The following is a 20,713-nucleotide window of genomic DNA, read 5'->3' on the forward strand; positions in this document are numbered from 1 at the left end:
AAAAAAAAAAAAAAAAAAAAAAAAAAAAATGAAAAACGAACACCAAGATTTCTTAGTAGTAAAGAACTAATCATATTTATTAGTAAATTATTAAAACTATCTTGTAATTAGTGTAATACTTTAATGATCATGACATATTTAATTATAGTTAATGCATTTATGTTATTGATTATGACGATGATTAATGATATAATCATTTGATTATGATCTTAATTATAATACTTTACTCTTTAAATAATGTGACTGTAGCTAATCTTGAAGTAAATACAAATAATAGGTACATAGCAATTATCCACAATTAACAGAAGGTAAAACAAAACCCAAGCCTTCTTGATTGTGCTCCTGTTTAATATTATAACATTATTATATTAATGTAATTATAAAAATACTATTATTGATTTACTGGAATTGTGTCCCTTTCATCACCACAGTGATGAACCGTGAGCATATTGAGATATGTTTAATCTGCTAATATTAGCCTAAATGCTCAGAGTAGCATTATGGATTGCCCTGAAACTGTACTCATTTCCCGAAGGGTGAAAGGTAAGGGTAGCATCAATGGTCATGAAAATTTTTATGATTAAGGGGCTAACACTACATAGATGTAGGCTGTACTCAGAAGTGCTCTGAATATGGCCTTGTCCCTGGCAGGGCTCAGCTCAGCTATGGGTGGTATCTCTGTCAGCCGTATCCTTGGTATCGTACCTGCCCTAGAGGAACTGCACCTCTAGTAGTCATCCCATTCCCCAGCCCAGATACTTTGGCTCATAAGCTCTGAAGGGCCTCAGCCCTCCCTATGGCTATAGCAGCCCTCTGAATGCTCTGCCTAGAATGCACCACCTTCTGAAAGCGACTGAAGACTGGCACTTCACTACACCAGTTGTGTAATGACTTCTTCCTGGAGGACACACAGGCTGACCTGCACTCCCAAGATCCCCCATGGCTGCCACTGGCTACAAAGACAGGGATGGGGCAAATACATAATTGAGGAGGAGGGTATAGGGCAGCATAGGGCAGGGCTGCCACTAGGGGCAGGGCTTGAGGAAATTGCTACCCTCCTTACTTTCCATTACTGCCCCACCTCAACACCAACTTTGACGAGGCTAGATCTCACAGTGTTGACCATCTGCACAATACTGGTGAACAGGATATGCTTGGGGGTAAGAGAAAGAAGGGAAGTTCTCAGGGTCTCTGAGCTTCTTTCTGGAGATAATGAGGAGAGAGTTTTTTAGCACTAATCCTTTCCTCTAATCAGTTCTGGAATCAGCCCCGAAACCAGTAAATTGTCTGTTGGAGTCAGAGTTTACAAGGGAAACAATTTAATACAGGACACATAATTTATAGGGTTATTTTATAGTATTCACTCAAAGAGTCAAATGCAAAAGAATGTGGGAACTGTCTCCACACACTAGAGACCCAAAGAATCCAACTGAGCACCTAGATCCCACAACAGTCTCCTGCATGAATCCCTAGAGCCCATGGCAATGTCCTCCGCAAGTCCATCTGGAGGCCTAGAGCCCACTACAGTGTCTTATGCAAGTCTATATCAAGGATCTGCCCTGGAAAGGTCCAAAGGTCAATGGTGGAAGCTGGAAAGTCTGCAAGAGCAGGATGAAGGATCTGTGCCAGCAGGCTGAGGGATCTGCACTGGAGCAAGGAAGCAACACTCCAAGTAAGGACCAGAGGTCCCCAGAAAAGAACCACAGCCATCTTCAGCTACAGCAAGGTCCCAAGCTCCTCCAATGATAAGAACAGCTGAGTTCCTATTAGGAAAACCAGAGCAACAAGGTTCTTCATGAGAACCAACAGCACACCGTCTTCCCTCCAGTTCTGCTTCTATGCTGTTGGCAACAACCCTTGGTGGGCCTTCCATGCCCAGAACCATGCTGATTCAGGTCAGCTGGGTGTTACAAATAGACCATTAGTTGTTAATCCATCAATTGCCCATGTCCCCAACCTATCTGAGGGTGCTGTGTGAAGGAGATTGGTCACCAGGAAACTATGTAAATATCTGAAGGTACAAAATGCTAGGACTATGGCACACCCAATACAAAAGCATGAAGCCTAGAAACTGCTTTGCAGCTTTTATAAACTGTCTGCATGGCACTCGCACAAATTTATTTTGCAAGTAATAAAAATATTTGCCAACTAATAAAGCATTTTTCCACACTATCTAGCTTCCCCTATTAAGGATAGTCATAATTTCATAACAAACATTTATCTGTGTTTATAATATTTTATATATAATCTATATTAGGAGGAATCATATAAAATTGTCAGTAATTAATCATTTTTGCTTACAAAAAGTTCAATGTCATATATTTCAACTTGTTATAGTTAACATGTAAATGTAAATATAAGTGCATTTAGTTCTAAGTATATTTATATATATTATATAATTCCAGAAATACCAAATAAACATATACATACAGGCTAATTTATAAACTATATATGAAATGAAATCTAATAAGTTTACATGTAATTTAAAAAATGTAAGTATGGATGATCTGTGATAATACTGTAATACAAGTTATACTGTAAAACATGTACCCTGTGTAATACTGTAACAGTATAGAGAAATATACAAATATACTCTAAAATGAATGCATGAAAACATTATCATATGTTAGAATACTTTATAAGGCCCTTTATTGTCATGAAATGAAACTTAAATGTATTATAGTGTACTATACCTTAAATTTGAGAAAATAATTTCATGACCTAACTTTAGCACAAAGATACAATAAAAGAAATTAATATTGAAATGATACACATTATCATGTGCAAAGGCTTGAGAAGTACAACAAAAAATCAGCACCAAAACTGTGTATTTGGTAAAAGTAGTAGTTGCAGCAGTGGTCATAGAGAGGACTGACTGAACATCCTGTGTGCAAGGCATTGTACTTGCTATGCACTCACAGGTATATGTACAATGGTAAGCATACTCTCTGAGACATCACTCGACTAGAATACACCTTGTAAGAAGCCTTAGATACTGGCCTTTATTCCTACCTCTACCGCATTCCCTTGTAACACAAACATTTAGTAATTAATATTTTTTTCAGGGCTCCTGCCTATGTATATATGAGTCTAGATATGGGGAGGAATAGATACTACTCTTCCTTCCAGGAAGGGGTTTCAGATAAAGAATGGACTATCTGTTCTGGTTAAAGGGGACATTAGCTCCATGTGCAATATTTTATATCTTTAACAAAACAGAGACACTCAAAGTGAATTGGAGAAAAGTTAACATTATTAATTTTGGGTGTAAAATAATGTGAGTTTGTGATATTCATTTATGTCTCTGTAACTTTGACATTTCAAAAAAAAAATCAAAATGAAAATTGTGGGGAGAGATATTCCAAGTGAGCACATAAGCATTTTCTTGGCCATAGACCTCAACAACCATCAGATAATTCATTTTATTAGTACTTAGAGTTTGTGTAGTTTGATACCTTTATTTCTCTTCTGAGCAAAAACTGACTTCCCAAAGTCAGGTATCTCATTAATGAGGCAGCTATGGGATGATAGCCCAAGTATTCTGATTCCTAGTTGGTTGTATGCTATTTCACTAACTTGGCATTGTGATCCAAGGTGCTGAACCCAAAGTCCTAACAAATCCTCAAAGAATCCAGAAGGATATCATTATCTTCATAGTTCTCTACTTACTATGCTACAAAAGTGGATTTGGATGTTTTAGAAAGAGATTTCCAACAATCTAAAGATTAATTTTCAGGTAATGTGAGAATTGCCTAACCAAAGCAGTTTAGCCTAGTAACACTTAATTTTATGAATTCTGTTGGGATGAGAAGTATAAGTCTGCATTCAGTAAGACTTACAGAGTTTCTCCTCCAAGCAATACTGAGGGGAGATGGAGGACAAAGAAGAAAAGAAATAGAAACAGACAGAAGTCTCTGATCTTGACATGTGAAATTCAGGATGATAAGAAAACCAGGATGCTAGTTTTAGTTTGATAATGAGGTAAATTCAGTTCAGGACATGACTAGAATTGGGATAGAAGATACATTAAAGGTGGAGGAAATGGTATGAGGTTGCAGACAAGAAAGTTCTTACTGGGCAAGGGACCGTGGCATATCTGATCTCTGAAGAGATGGGCTAGGATGGGACAGAGGGTGAGGAGATCAGTTTGTCTAGAGCAGAAATTGCTCTTGGATAATGGTAGGCAGCCACTTTGGTATGGTTGAGGTGATCTGGAAGTGCATGGATGGTAGCCTACCTACTATTATTCCCTTACTCAGCAGGAAATCATGAATTCTGGAATAGGGATGTGCCAGAGACAGTTCATTATTTCTGTTTCCCATTACACCAGTTAACAGAATGACAGCAGCCATTTGCTATTATGAACATGTTTTGTGTACTGGGGACTATCCCTGATATTCCTATCACAGTTTAGGTACAACACTGCTCTCCTTGGGGAGCAGCAGAAAGAATCCTGTGGTCTTTATGACAGTGCAAACAATGTTTGGGAAATAATTACACACATGATTTATCCTCATAAAAATTTAATGAGTGCCTAGCGTGTGCAATGCATTGGGACTTGTCCCAGGGATTCAGAGCAAATGAGACAACCATTATTTAACTGAGAAAAAGCTGTGTAGACAAACACATGGTGAGAGCAGCACAGGGGAAAGATTTCACATGGAAGAGTGAGGTATGGTTTCATAGAAGTGGCTTTTGAATGTGGATCTTGGAGCATGAGTAGGGTCTCAATAATTACAGAGGGAAAGGATATTCTAGAGGAGAGAATCAGAAAATCAAAGACAGATACAAGATTAGCCTGTGCAGTCAATAGTGACTGACCAACATATAAATGTGTGAAGAGTTGAGGCTTGGTACAAAAAAGATAATCAGGCCTGAGTGAACCAGGGGAGCTAGGCATATGGATTTGCAAACAAGAATCTACTAAAGGTTATTAGCTATAAAAAGGCATGGCCATATGCTTCAGAAAGATCCATTTGGTAGCAGTTTAAAAAAAAAACTGGAAACTGGGAATGGGAATGTAGCTCAGTGATAGAGTACTTGACATCTCCATCCCTGGAAAATAGAAAAAACACCAGAAAACCACCCAATTGGAATGAAAAATTGGAAGATCATTTAGGGAGATATTAAGTGACATACAGAAAATCAGTAGTGTTTATGTATGCTAACAAAATTTGTAGAAAAGAGAAATCAGGAAAACTAACTTACGATAGCATAAAAATTACTTAGGAATAAATTTAAGTAAGGAAATGAAAGAAATACAGCACAAACTAGGTAACATTAATCAAAGAAATAAAAAAAGGAAACAAAAAGATGGAACTACAAGCTGTATTTATGGATTAGAAGAATTAATGATGTTAAAATATCCATAATTCCTATCAAAACTCCAATGTTCTTCTTAACTGAAATGCAAGATAATCCCCCCAAATTTGTGTGGAACCACAAAAGACCCAGAATAGCAAAAGGTCTTCCGTAAAAAGAACAAACTTGAAGACATCACACTACATGATCTCAAAATATACTACAATGCTAGAAACAATTAAAACAGCATGGTATTAGCATAACAAACAGACATATGGAACTGTGGAACAGATTAGCAAGCCCTGAAACACATTCATACATACATGGTCAACTGACCTTTGACAAATGTTCCAGTACCCTTGGTAAATGATACTGAGAAATCTGGGTATTCAAAACCAGAGGACTGAATTTATGCTCTCATGTCACACCATGTATAACAACTAACTCCAAGTGGATTAAAGAATTACTTGAAATTCTCTAATCTGTAAAATTACTAGTAGATAGACAGGAAAGAGAACATTCAGTGACATTTACCTGGGCAATGATTTGTTTGAATATTTTCCCAAAAGTCTAGGCAATAAAAGGAAAAATAGAGAAATGAAATTGAATCAAACTAAAAATCTTCTACACAGTAAAAAAAAAAACAATCAACAAGGTGAAGAGACAACCTATGGCATGGAAAAAAGTATTTGTTAACTATATATTGGATATGGGATTAATATGCAAAATATATGAGCTGTAACAACTTAAGGAAACAAAGAATCTCATTGAAAAATCAGCAAAGGACCATAATAGACATTTCTCAAAATAAGTACAAAGTACCAAGTATATGAAAACATGCTCAAAATCATTAATCATGATGAAAATGTACATTAAAAGCACAATGAGATACATCCTCACACATATTAGACTGGCAGTTATCAAAAAGATAAGTATAACAAGTGTTGGCGAGAATGTGAAGAGAAAACTCATACACTTGATCAGAGTGTAAATTAATATAGTCACTGTAGCAAACTGTATGTCATTCCTCAAAAAATTAAAAATAGAACAACTTCTGTGTTTGTATCTAAGGAACATGAAAGCAGTATATCAAATAGATATCTGTGGTGATATCTTTTTTTTTGTTGTTTTCTCCGGTACCGGGAACCGAACTCACGACCTTGCACTTGCCAGGCAGGCGCTTCTGCTGCTGAACTAAATCCCCAGCCCCTGGTGATATCTTATTATATGTATAATTATATTGTATATTGTATGGTACATAAGATATGACGATGGTGATTGAAAATATGAATATTTAAATGAAATTTATTACAGTTTACAGTAAAAGACACATTGCCATTAATCCTCCTTAAAATATTCCCACTCTCTTCTAACACACTTATCCCATCATTCTTCTCACTGTCTGACACAATTTTGGATGTCTCTTTTAAGGGTCTGTAATATGGTGAATGTGGCTGCCTAGTGCCATCCAACAGAAAGGCAGACTTGCAAAAACATTATTGAATGTCCTGATCTATGTTATTCACTGGATCTGGCAAGGTACAAGGTCTAGATTTTTCCTCAAATCAAAATGACCATGGAAGGCGAAAGTTTTAAATTAATTCTGAACATTGAGGCAGCCATGAGAGTGCAACTAAAGATATTAACAAGTGATAATATCCAGAGCTGCTTCACACAATGTCAAGAATCAGGGGATAAGTGTGTTGGAAGCAAGTGGGAGTGTTTTCAAGGGGATTAATGGCAGTGCATTTTCTACTATAATAACTATTTTTATTTAAATACACACTGTATTTTCTGATCATACCTCATACAATTCATATATACATTAGTTAGATGTTATATATATATTAGTTATTATATCTATATATCTATATTCCCATGAGCTTTGAAGTTTTATTCCCATAGCCAAGATTTGAAATCAATGGATGGATAAGGAAAATGTATTGTAGATAATATAATGTATATTAAATATACACAAGGGAGTGCTATTTAGGTTCATAAAAAAAGGTAGTAGTATCAGCATGGACAAACCTGGAGGATATTACGTTATACAAAATAAGCTTAGCACAGAAAGACATATACTGTATGGTTTCACTTATATGTAGAATCTAAATATGTTGACCTCGTAGAAGTAGAGTATAGAATATTGGTTACCAAGGTTTGGGAGTGGAGAATGGGGAAATGTTTGTTAAAGGGTATGATGTTTCAGTCACGCAGGAGAAATAAATTCAAGGGAGGCACTGTACAGCATACTGGCAATAGTTAATGTTTATATGGAATTTCTAAAAGTGTAGATCTTAGATGTTCTCAGCACAAAAATGACAAATATGTAAGATGATAGATATATATGGATAACAGATGACTAGTTTGATCTAACCCCTTCACAATTTATACCTATAGCAAAACATATATGTAAATATATAATTTTTTATTTATAAATTTAAATTTGAAAAGGCTGACAAAAGAAAGGTATTGCAATAACCCAGGCAAAGATATGGGCAGGGCCTACACATAGTATCTATGAGGGTACGGAAGAGGGAATAGATTTGAGTAACCTCAGAAATGGCAAGACTTAATGTCTTATGGGAGGACTAGAAGAAGGCCTGTGGAAAGGCAAAGGCAAGACTAAAGGATGATTCCCAAAGTTTTGGGCTTGGATGATTATAAACTTGGGAGGTGAAACTTATTTGGCACAGGAAAGATGCTTATTACCAAGCATCCTGAATTTGAAGGGGCAAGAGAAATCCTGCTAGAGGGGTTGGTGGGAAATGCTGATATCCTGTCTTCCAAAGACACATTTGTTGCCACTTCCTTCACATTAACACCATGTATCTAATAAGAGCTTCTGACTGGCGGCCAGTCTCCGAGGAACCTCATCAGGCCTCATGTAATCAGGAGAGGAGGACTTGGTTGTAGGGCTTCAAGATGGCTTCACCGCCAGGAAAATACTGAAGCCCATTCATCAGATAAAGATTGAAAGAAGGATCTTGACAAATTGTTGCACAGATCCTGTAATGAGGGGGAAGTTAAATTGGTGGCCAGCCCATTATCAAGTATAATAACTAGGTTGGAAGGAGAGGAAGGATTTCATTCAGGCAGAAATTTCCTTTCACAAATACTAGGGGTAAAACTGCAAATAGGAAGCATTAATCGAGTCCATTAAAAATGTAAAAATGCTTTGGAAAACCTGAAGCAATAATCATTCATTGAATTTATAGAGTTGGAACAGAGAATCTTATTTCTTTTGATGGATGCTAGAGCACAAATGAAATTTTAACATGAATGTTTTTTTCTATAGCAGAACTTTATTTTAAAAAGTGATGAACAGCTTTGTCCATAATTGTATGCTGGGGATGAAGAGGCACAGATCTAGCAATAGTGTACAGGTCAATCACGTCTTAGAGAGTTCGACTTGATTATGTTTGTGGTTTGTCTACTTTGGGCAGACTTTGTTCATTGTGTGAGTATAAATGAAACGAAACTTGCGTATAGGAGAGGAGTGGTCTGATAAGGAAATAGAATACATTCAACTTACATATTACAATATTAAGAACAGGGAGCATATTACTGTTTTCAACAGATATAATACATAATTTGCTTAAATGTTGAAGCAATCACACACTCCATTCCTTGACAATAATGAAAAGAATCGCATGGTCATCTCTAGATATTTAATTTTAAATAAGTTGATATAGGTTAGATAAAATTTATCCACGGCTTAGAGGTGATCTTTGCAGGTTATGTCATGTACATTAATCATTAACAATTCATTAATTTGCAAGTACTTTGTAATTCATAGATAAATAATTGACATACATTATTTGATGGCTATTATTCTCACAATGGTTATTATTTGGGAATAAACTACCACTCAATTAGAAAGGTTTGCTCTACTGGACAGGAACGAGTTCTATGGAATACATATAATAATTTGCATACACTGAGCAAATATTAATCTTCACTGGGTTGTGAGCTGAGGTGAGGACAAGTATCCGAGGAAGAACATGGACCACACACTGATTAACAGCATAGGTTTTGCAGTCCAGTTTATCTCAGTTTGAAGCAATGAGTGATGGATTCCCAAGAGATATATTTTAGAGTCTTGTGTACAGTGAGGAAAGAATGCAAATTATACATACAATGGCTAAAGAACAGGCATTCACATTCATTGTGGTTAACAGGGGAAGGGGCACTCAGCAAGCAGGGTCATGACTGCAGAAACAGAAAGGTGGCATGCACGGGGAGAGAAGAGGTGCCTACGTGGTGAGGAGAAAAGAAATGAAGATGTCAGGCTTTTGGATTTGAAAAATGTGTGCCTTGCCTAGGGTGCCTCTCATTGGATCTCTCCGGATATGGTTGACAAAATGATGACCAGAGTGCTGAGTCATCTCAATGGTATCTAGTGTACATGACTTTCCTATAATTCACTGTTACAATTACACACATGATGAGTAACGGCTATGTATGAACCATTAATGAATTTTGAGTGGGGAAAACGTCACTGCAAGTCAGGCGACAGGAATATATTCTAGCCTGGAGCTTTAGAAATTTCCTGGGTCTTTGTCATCTTTATTTCTGTTTCTCTTGGGGCAATGGAGGGAGGACTGACCCTGGGTTGTTGGCCAAGTTTAGACGAATAGAGGGAGAGTGGTCCCACAGCCCCAATTTTGCTATCTACACTAAGTTGGGGCCTGAATTCTGCCTCTACAACTGGAAAAAACATGATTGCATCGGTAATGTAAGCATAACACGAGTCCCTCTGTTCTGGAATTGACATAAGAATGAAATGAGAAAATGCATGCCAAACACCTAGCACAGTGCCTGTGTCTTCTATGCTAAGGGATGAATGAATTCCTGTAGCTGCTGCTGTTGTAGTATCTTTCTGTGCTGCGTCATTCACCTGGTATGTATATACCTGGTTCTTGGGTTTGGGCAAGATCTCAGCTCTATTCTCAACTTCTCGCATTTTCTGTCATTCACAATTGTACATGCCCATAGGTGTCTGTGACTCCTCCCCAGCAGCCACCAATTGGCCAATAACAAACCCTTAGTTTAGAGATTAGGTTGGAAAACAAAATGCTACACAAAAACTTGGGCAGCTCTCCCTCTAGTGGTAATTTCATGAATTTCCCCCCAAAATTGCCCTATTGATTCACAAACGGATGAATTAGTGGTAAAAATTAAAAGGATACATTTGGCATAGTTTAAAATACAAACAAATGGCTTAAAAATAAATTTATTAATCACAAATACATAATGAACTAGTATGGTATATATATTAGCAGATGACTTAAAATTTGAATAAATATCATCAGAGTGTCTGGTATTTACATACTTTCTTATGTACTAATTTTCCATTTTACCTAATGGGGATTTTCCCATTTGGAACAAAAATCCATAATTTTCAATTCAATATATATCTGTGTACCCTATCCCCCAGTAAAATGATTATAATGTACATTAAAGTCTAGTCTTATTGCTCTCAATATTCTTTTTTTCCCCCTAAAACAGCGTTGTAACATTGTTGATAATAGTATCATCTCCTCTTGAAAAGATTTATAAACTTCACAGAATTTTTTTTTTTACAGCAGATAGATAGGGCTGGATTTATTCTCCTGGTTTTTTGAGGAGGAAGCAGGAAGTATCTATAAAGAAGTTGAATGAATTTGATGTCCTCACCCAGGGTACTTTGCAATGCACTGAAATACGTTTCACTCCTAGGAATTTCCTTGCAGCAAAATAAATTTGACGGATCTTGTCATATACAGGGCTATAGCCTGAGTCTTTGTCAGCTGTATCACAGGTCTATTCATTCAGCTACTTGCCGAATATGTATGGAGAGTCAGCATGCAAAAAGCTCTGAAAGTATGAAATGTGACTGCAAAGTGTTCATGACAGAACTGTGACATGCTTTTGAGTCTTCTGATGGCACTTGGCAAATTTCGTTTTCTGTGACCTTCCACCTCTTCTTGCCTTTCGTGATTCTCTGACATCTCTCAGTCCTGCCCTCTTAAATTCGTTATGTTTGATCTCTTCATGCTGACTTTGCACCTGGCTTTTCAGGCTTTTTGCTGCAGTCTATACTTCTTAGTTGCTTCACTAGTGTCAAATCTAAAAATAAATGCACTAGATCTTTTTCCATCCATTCTTGCCCCACAGTTGAATTGCTAAAAAATAGCAATCCAATAAAAGTAATTTATACTGCCTTATTAGAATCTAGTGAAGGTTTAGTGATGTTTAAATATAATATTGCAATACTTTAGTTCAGGGTAATGAAATTCTACTTGTGAAAGGTTAGTGTGGGAAAGTATTTGGTGGTAAGTGTGACTTCATGGATTGTTGGAATCATACTTTTGTTTATTTTATGAGAAAATTCCGTAAGATCTCTTGAAATACTTATTATATAACCTTGTGCTATGAATACGGAGTTAAAAAGTAAAGGGGATAACATTTAGAAATTATTTTGTCCATATTGAATTTCTGTTGTCTGGCTCCTGATCAACTTATAACTAAGTACTTCCTCTCTGATCTCGAAAGCAAGGGAACAGAAGAAGAAATCATAAATCCACGAAATCCAATGCATATTGCTCAGGTGGTACTAAAAGGGAAATGAATTTGCTGTATATATTCAAGGTCTGTATGATAAAGTTAATTATGATAACAGTTACATGCGTCAAATTTCTCTTAAGCATGATGGTTGTGATTCAGGAGCAGATGTTTTGATTGTATTCAGTACTAACCATGACCTGTCACTCATGGGCCAAACTAGCCCATTAACATTGTAAAAGCGTATACTATACAACAGATAGTTTAGGGAAGGAAACTAAAGGAATTTAGGAAACAAATGGAAAAATATTCCCAATATTTTTTCCTATAAATTAGGTAATAATAGAGTTTGAGACTATTTTGCCAAGTCAAATTTGTTAATTTAAAAGTAGTTAGTGTGCATCATAGGATTCAGAGAAAATAAAAAACATGGTCTATAGGTCTCTTTTTTATTACCTCTATGCTTTCTTTGTTTCTGTAAATCAGCCTTCAAAATAAAGCTGTGAAAATGTGTTTTTTCTTAAAACAGTGTGGGTTTACTTCTTCGTTGTTTTAATGCATGGAAACAATATCACAGGTAATCCATAAAATGGAATTATATAAAATTTATTTTAAAACAAATAGAACTGTAAGTATTAAAATTAGATCCAATCAGGAAATGTATTGCCAGGACAAATTTATTTCTCTCTATTCTCAAGTTATGAGTGACAAACCACAAGTAAACAACCAAATGCCAAAGTGTGAATAAAAATGACCCCCGAGAGATAGCCAGTTAGCAGCCTATATTTAGTCCAATCTATTGTACCAATCTATTCATTAACAATTAGCAGTGCTCATCAAAACCCACAGTGATTTTAAAGTGAGTAGTTTATTTGTTTATTTACTATTCATTTCTGATGAATAATTCATGCTCCATATGAGGAAGTGAAGTAGCTTAGATAAAAAAAAGCCCATATACAGCAGAGCAGTTAAAAATGAAGTCATAAAAGGACCTCAGAAACCATGGAGTTCAAAACCGTTCTTGGACCATTGACCCCTTTGAAGTTCTGATAAAGGGTTGTAAAAAAAATCTCCCCAGAAAACTGTCCCTATGCAAAAGGCACATCATTTTGCCAAAAACCGGAACTTTGTACCCATTCCCTGGTGTTCTAGAACACCAGTTCAATAACCCTTAATTAATTAATTAGTTTATTAATTAATTTATCTTTTTGAGACAGGGTTTTACTATGCAGTCCAGTCTAGCCTTGAATTCACATTGTAGCCCAGCTTGGCTTTGAGCTCACAGTTATCCTCCTGCCTCAGATTCTTGAGTGCTGGGATTATAGGCGTGGCCACCACACCTGGCCAATAACTCTTCATTTAGAAAATGTGAAATCATGAGCTGTGATCGTTATTATACTTGAACACTACATTTAGCTGTGAGCTTTCTGTGAACTGATGATAAAAATTAAATTTACTAAATTACAGAGTTCTCAGCATCTACAAAAGGAAGCAGATCATCTCACAAAATTATAAGCTAAATATAATTTTGAAATGGCAGTGTTTATACATTTTATAACCTGGTTATTTTATAACAAAAAGATGTAGCATAAATTGATGGAATTCACTGAAAATTAACAGTTGGGGTAGAATATCTATGCTAATTATGTTAACTAGTGTATTAAATTAGGCACAGCATCTTATTCTAACCATTTTGGAGTAAAGAGAATTTACTGTATATGTCTTTCTTTAATGGTAGATCTGCCTACTTAATACTATTTGATTAAAGCTGACATTAATATATTCCCATGAACATATCAGCTCAGTAGCAAAGGAGGCTTAAGGGTATATAGAGAAATCAACCTCTGGTTAAATATCTGCTATTAATAGGTCATACCATAGAAAAGTAGCACATACATAGTAGCAAATAATCACTTTAGGTGTGCTCTGCTTCCAATCCCAGCATTACTTCCTCAAAGGCAAGTAAATAACACAGTGATTCTTGTCACAATTACAGGCATAGGAAGTATAAGGTAAGGGCTGAGAATACACTCTGTGGAATCAGAGTTCATTTTTCTACCATTTATTGGACATGTGACCTTGGGCAAGGTCATATGACTTCTCTGAATCTCAGTATCCTCATCTGTAAAATAAGAACATGTGGAATGTTAATCTTAGCCCAATTCCTAGACTGTACAGAGGTGTCTTGGAAAATTTGTTTTAAGGGGATCCTCTTTCATAAACAGTTTCAATCACCTAAAACCAACACATCCATTCATTGTAGAATTCTTTCAATTTTACATGATCCTGTGAAGGAAAAACTGCACGACTAGCGCAAGCAATTCACTTACCAGACCTCTGGTGGAATTGGGTCTTGGCCTTGAGCCTCAGGATAACCCTATAAGACGTGCATGCTGTAAGCTCCTTGGCAGATCTGGGCTACTGCCAGCTGAAGGCTATTGCAGAGAACTGGAAAGTAGCCTGAAAACACAGAGATAGAGCAGGGTCTCTGCTTGCTAAAGTCTTAGAAAGGTACTGGCCTGTGTCATTGGGTCACTGATATGTAAAGCACTTGACTTAGTACCTGGCTCACACGAAGTCCTCAGTATGTGTTGTCAGTGATTACTGCTTTCACTAGTATTATCAGCACTCCTCACTGCTCCTCATGCTTCACTATTCTATTGTTGTTTGTTTGTTTTTCAGTGGATGGCTGTATTGACTGGTCAGTGGATCTCAAAACATACATGGCTTTGGCAGGTGAACCAGTCCGCGTGAAATGTGCTCTTTTCTACAGTTATATTCGCACCAACTATAGCACGGCCCAGAGCACTGGGCTCAGGCTTATGTGGTACAAAAACAAAGGTGATTTGGAAGAACCCATCATCTTTTCAGAGGTCAGGATGAGCAAAGAAGATGATTCAATATGGTTTCACTCAGCCGAAGCACAAGACAGTGGATTCTACACTTGTGTTTTAAGGTAAGTGTCATGTGAAAATATTGTTCAAGCACATGAGCAGTACTTTTTTGACCAAAACAGGAATGTATGAAGTGCGCCTCACATTAAAATGTGGATATGTTCTTGAGAGGTTACAATGCATATAGAGATTCTGTAAATATACTTCTAACTATCTATTGGACTGCTCAGAAAATTCTTGTCAGTGTGTTATGAATTAGGACTTCTGTTCACTGTGCACTCATTTAATTTAGAAAAAGTTGTGCATCACTACTTTCCCAAATCCATCCCTGCCCCTGAGTCTTATGTGAACAATTACTAAAGAAGCTAATTGGCTCAAGGAGCTTGACATTTATTATAGAAATGACCTTAAGTATCATTCAGACTAAGGTTGCACCTTTTTTATTGATGGAAAGTAGTTTAAAATCCTGCTGGGTACTTTTTTTACAAAGGAACTACTGGTTATATCCTTTATAGAATTTGCAATGTGTGCTTGCTTTCACTGTCTCTAATTATTCAACATAATACTTCATAAACACAGTCATAGTTTACTTCTGGGTATTATACTGGGGAGATATCACAGACTTAATTCTTGCTTGTAAGACGTTTACAGTGAAAATCATTATGTTTTATTGCAAATGATACCACAATATGCCCTCTCTTCCCACTTTATCTCAGTGGTAGGACCTAGGATCTAGCATCTCAAATACTCAGACAGAGACTGGATTAGGTATTGAAGTAGCTAGCTGAAATGACCTTTAAAACACCTTTCAGTTCTACCATTTTGAGAGTCTCTGATCTGACTCACCAGGGACATGGACTGTACTATTTGATTTTAACTTCTTCGAAATACAAACCCTCCCTATTTTTGTCTCTTGTGGACTTTGAGGCCAAAGCTATGTCACTTCTTCATCAAAAGCACTTGAGCCTCCCTGGTGATGCCTCATTGTTCTAAAGGCCAGGAGAACACGGTGATATATAAACACAAAAACTTTTTGATGCCTTAAGAATCACTTTTGGTTGGGGAGAACAGGGAGAGCAAATGGTGAATTTAGTTTCTGTTTGAGGTAGGCAATATCACCAGGATCTTGGCAGAAACAGCAATCGTTTTCATTATACCCTTAGTGACAGGCAATGTATTCTTCTGCTAGGGTAGGTCTTGGCAAAATTGAGAAGTGAGTGTAATTAGTTTTAGGGACTGACACTGTATTATCCAGTGTACAGGATGTTTGTACACTTTTCCTGCTCATCCCCTCTGTATCTCTAGCTTTACTTGCTTTTTCTTTGTTCTTTGCACAGATTTGAAGCCTATTTGCAAAGCATTAGCCTATTAGCATCCACAGGTGCTAAGCTTATCATGAATTAATGAACTAAGTATTATTTACTTCCTCTGCTGTGCTTATGTCCTCAGTCTTGCTACTTCTGCTTTTGTTCTTTTCCCTCTAACCGATGCCACTGCTGTACTCCTAGCAATGCTAATGAATTACTGTGTATATTATATACATCTTCCCTACTCTTAATTTCACAAATATAGTTACAGAAAAATGTTCTCATTGTTTTACAAAATCAAGGGATGTTTATACATTTCTACGGATTTTTTTGTTTCATGCCTTTTTTATTCATGAATATTGGTTATACAGATTAACGGGTTCCATTCTGGCAGATTTGGACATGCATGGAACATACCTGGATCATTGTCACCCTGTCTTCTCCCTTTCCCAGCCCTCCCCCCTACTCTCACATTTTTGTGGCAATATGCATAATATATCTTGATCATATCTGTCCCCCCTACTACCCATCTTTATATTCCCTACTCCCCGCTTCTACTTATTCGCTTGCTCTTTTCTAATAATTGTCTCTCTTCCGCTTTCTTGTTATCTTTTTTCCAAATATTGTGGCGTACACGTTGATATGTGTCTTTCTGAATCTGGCTTATTTCGTTCAACATGGTAATCTCTAGATCTATTTTCCTATAAACAATGAAAATTTCATTGTTCTTAATGGTTGTATTTTTCTGTTCTCAGAAACAATATATAGTGGATCTTATGCATTCTTTTTAAGTATATAGTATTGTGTGGCTTAATGTTCTGCTACCAAAATTTAATCAGTTATTTCCGTATTGATGAACATATACAACATTTCCAGATTGTCTGCACCATGTAGTATACAGTAATAAATCCCCTATCCGGTTTTTGATAAACATTGAATTTTTAGAACAAGATTTTACACGTATGGAATTACTGCAAAGGCAGTGTAGAAAGTTTCTATATATCCCATATTCTTTCATTAAATCTCATAGGAGTGTGGTACTTAAATTCACACATCTGGAGGTATCCTCAATTTTTTTTAATGAAATTTTTCTGCTTCAGGATCCCAGCTGTGACACCATATTCTGTGTAGTTGTCATGTCTCGGTAAGCTCTTCTTGGCTGTGGCAATTCCTCAGACCTTCCTGATTTTTTTTTGTTTTTTGTTATTTGTTTTTTGTTTTTTCTCTGGTACCGGGAACTGAACTCACGACCTTGCACTTGCCAGGCAGGCGCTTTGCCGCTGAGCTAAATCCCCAGCCCCTTTCCAGATTTTTGATGACCTTGAAAGGTGGAAGCATACTTCTCAGATAAGTTGTAGAAGGTCACTCAATGGGGCGGCAGAATCTATCTAATATTTTTCTCGTGGTTAGACTGAGATAATGTGTTAATGAAAGAAGATCACAGAGTTAGAATACCATTCTTATCACAACTTATCAAGGTATAAAAGATCAATATGTATTATTACAATTGATGTTGACATTGACCATCTGTCTTGAGATACCAATTGTCTTTCTCCCAGTATAAAATTGCTCTTTTTTATTTCCTTTCCATACAGTAATCTTTGGGAAAAAATGTCATCACTCACAGTCCATGCTTATGGAAGGGGTAGTCAAGCTATACCTTCTTAAGGGCAAAATATCTGCATCAATTATTTACAGCTCTGCAGGGGAACTTCTCCTCACTTATTTGATTATTCAGTCATTTATATCACATGATTTATATAACAGGATTTTTTATATTATACGTTGGGTGTTAATTCAATACTATTGTATTTTCTTGGTCAAATTCTTTCATGTTTGCCCGCTGGAAGCTATTTCAGTTGACTCACTGTCCTTTTGCTATAATGCACTGTTAGTTTTGCTGAGGGTGGATTTTTAAGAATTTATTTGTATTATAGAAAGGTACTTGAGGCTTATCTCATTTATTTCCTGCCCAGACTATGAACCAGCTAGTTTTTAAAGACCCCGATACCTTGCAGTAAAGAATGCTATTAGAAATCAAGATTTGAGTGCCAAGTATGGTTATTGCTACCAGTGCTTCTGCTTCAAGGTCCTCCTAGCTGACAAACTATTTGATTTTGAACAAAGAAATTCACTATTTTATGCACAAGTCTACAAATGGTAAAAGAATACTCTGGGGATAGAAAAGCTTCCCAATGTCTCTAAAATCCTTTTCTATAGGTGGCCTTCCCTTTCAAGTTTATGTCAGATTGACCTTGTTTATATTTGTTGTAAATACTGAGTCATTGTTTCTCAACTCACATGTAGATGGGTAGAACAGAAAGGGATGGATTCTGGTAAGCACAGGCTTGGATTAAAGCATAACTGATAACTTCTTTTATTTATGCAGCAGGTTGTAGGGAACAATTGAAACTGATAGGGTTTCAATAAAAATTTTTTATTCTTATAAAAAAACAAATTTTGGGTACCACTGCTTTAAAGGAACCAACCCATTTTATCAACTCAGAGACATAGAAATCTATTCTAATCTACATAATTGAGATCTGACAGTGAATAATGAGCAAATTTTCTAACAAGTCATAGACATTGCCTTCAAATAGGCACCAAAGTCGTAATTCAGGACGTACAGGTCATTTTATATAATTGTCATGAATGACATTTATAGTTTAAAAGGGCTTTTAAATTGATAAGATCAATATTAAACTGAAATCATAAATTTGTTATCATCTTCAGAACACCATGAATAATATTTATATGCTTTATTGACCTCATTAGAAATTATTCTATTGATTTCACTGTTTAAAGTACAGATATGAAATATTTTATAATATTCTCCACCCATTTGAATAATAGCAAGAAATTTACTTTTTTTGATCTTTATTAACCAATTACACTCTTTGAAAAAAATTTTGACCAGTCTCAGTAGCAATTAGCTGAATTTCTTAGCCTGTTAATTGGCTGGTAACACAAGAACAGTGGAAGACTGAGTCGTATTATGTGAAGCACTACAAATCCCGAAAATACTACATGCTAACCACCCTATTCAATCTTCTTCATAGAGACACATAATCTTATTTGGAAAAAATCCCTCATATTGCTCTCTCAAAAATTTGGAATAAAGGCTGTCTTGAGCTTTGGATGAAGATAATTCCAGTCTTATAATTATGAACTGAATTCCTTGATAATAAAAAGTATAATTAAATATAATTAAATATCTACACAAACCTGCATGCTTGGGAAAAACCATGGCCGTACAAAAAGAACTAGTTACAGGTTCAAATGTATTATGATTAATTTCTTCTGCTGTGAGGTAAAGAGACCAAGGAACCCTTTTATCAAATAGAGATATAATCTAATGTTTTTATTTTATAATATTTGAAATAAATGAAATTCCCCAAATCTAAATTCCTTACCACCTCCAAAGAGTTGTTTGGTGTATATATTCATCAAAGAAGCATGGTAGTTAGTTTGATTATTAAAATATGAATTATCAAGTCATGTTTTCATGCTTATTACTATAGCAAAATAACTTGGCCAGAAAAGTTTTGGGGTAAGGGTGGGGGTGGGAATACATATATTTGAAACCAAAATGTAGCATGTTACTGAGTTATGAATCTGTATAATGTGTAAACATTTATTATACTATCATTTTTATTTTAGGTATGTTTAAAATATTCCATAATAAAAAAGAAATACATATAAATGTACAGCAATTTTATCTGATTTTTGTTGTCAAATTATCCTGATCTATAAATGCCTATGTAACATATATGAACAAGTTTTTATATTTCAGTCAATAAGCTTTCATTGAATATGCACCATAGGAATTATTTTATGCTATATTTGAAGGAAGCCTGTGTCTTTGGAAAAGTAATTGTCCTATTCTACAAATAGTACTTAATCACTTTCCATCCTCCTGTATTACTCCCCACTATGGTTACCAAGAGATTTTCAAGGACATTGAACATTTCTTATAATTCAATTCCAACTTAACCATTGATCCTTGAAAAATGAAGTGGCAACAACTTGGTTGCCTGGGTAGCAATTTCCAGGAGAGCAGACAGTATCTTGCCAAAAAATGAAGGCCTGGATCATCTAGAATTAATTGACCCCAGAACTGTACAACAGGGTCTTCAGAAGTAGCAACATCTGCTTTAGTCTCTGTATGTTAAACTGAAATACAATTAGCTGTGTTTTCTATCTTCTGTTGTTAACAGGAGTCCCTGATTTCATTATTTTGGAGCAACTATATCAGCAGACATCTAACCTGACTAAAATTACTTTTTGACTTCTAAAACTTGATAATATCTTTGTTTATAAAATTATACCCAGATTAACATAACAAACAAGTGGCAATTCATTTTTATTTCATGACAATAAGTTAGACATATTGCAAGTTTAGAGATTTAATCATACTGGTATATATTGGCAATATAATACTCAGAAATATAAGCATTCTGTTGTACATTTCCAATATAATTTCAGCTGCAATTTGTTTGTTAGAAAGAAGCAGATGGTAATAGTTTAGTCAGTTAGCAGTATTATTTGCTTTATAAGTATTAATGGTTTATATTTTATAATCATAATATAATAGTTGATTTTAAATAGTCATTGATGATTTGACTTACGTTGGTATTTGTATTTATTTAGTTTCTTTTTTTTTTT

At 35.7% G+C, this 20,713-nt stretch overlaps 1 protein-coding gene across 1 annotated transcript in view; it reads left to right on the forward strand.

Moving 5' to 3' along the window:
* The window catches only part of Il1rapl2 (interleukin 1 receptor accessory protein-like 2), a 1,160,877-nt gene that overhangs the window by 584,150 nt on the left and 556,014 nt on the right, over positions 1 to 20,713 (forward strand). The window contains exon 3 of the mRNA XM_005412011.2: positions 14,530 to 14,803. Coding sequence (XP_005412068.1) covers positions 14,530 to 14,803 — 274 coding nt within the window. The remainder of the gene's footprint in view (positions 1 to 14,529; positions 14,804 to 20,713) is intronic.

Source organism: Chinchilla lanigera, unplaced genomic scaffold (assembly GCF_000276665.1).
Source record: "Chinchilla lanigera isolate Chin_1 unplaced genomic scaffold, ChiLan1.0 scaffold00147, whole genome shotgun sequence".
In the NCBI taxonomy this organism is placed as follows: domain Eukaryota; kingdom Metazoa; phylum Chordata; class Mammalia; order Rodentia; family Chinchillidae; genus Chinchilla; species Chinchilla lanigera.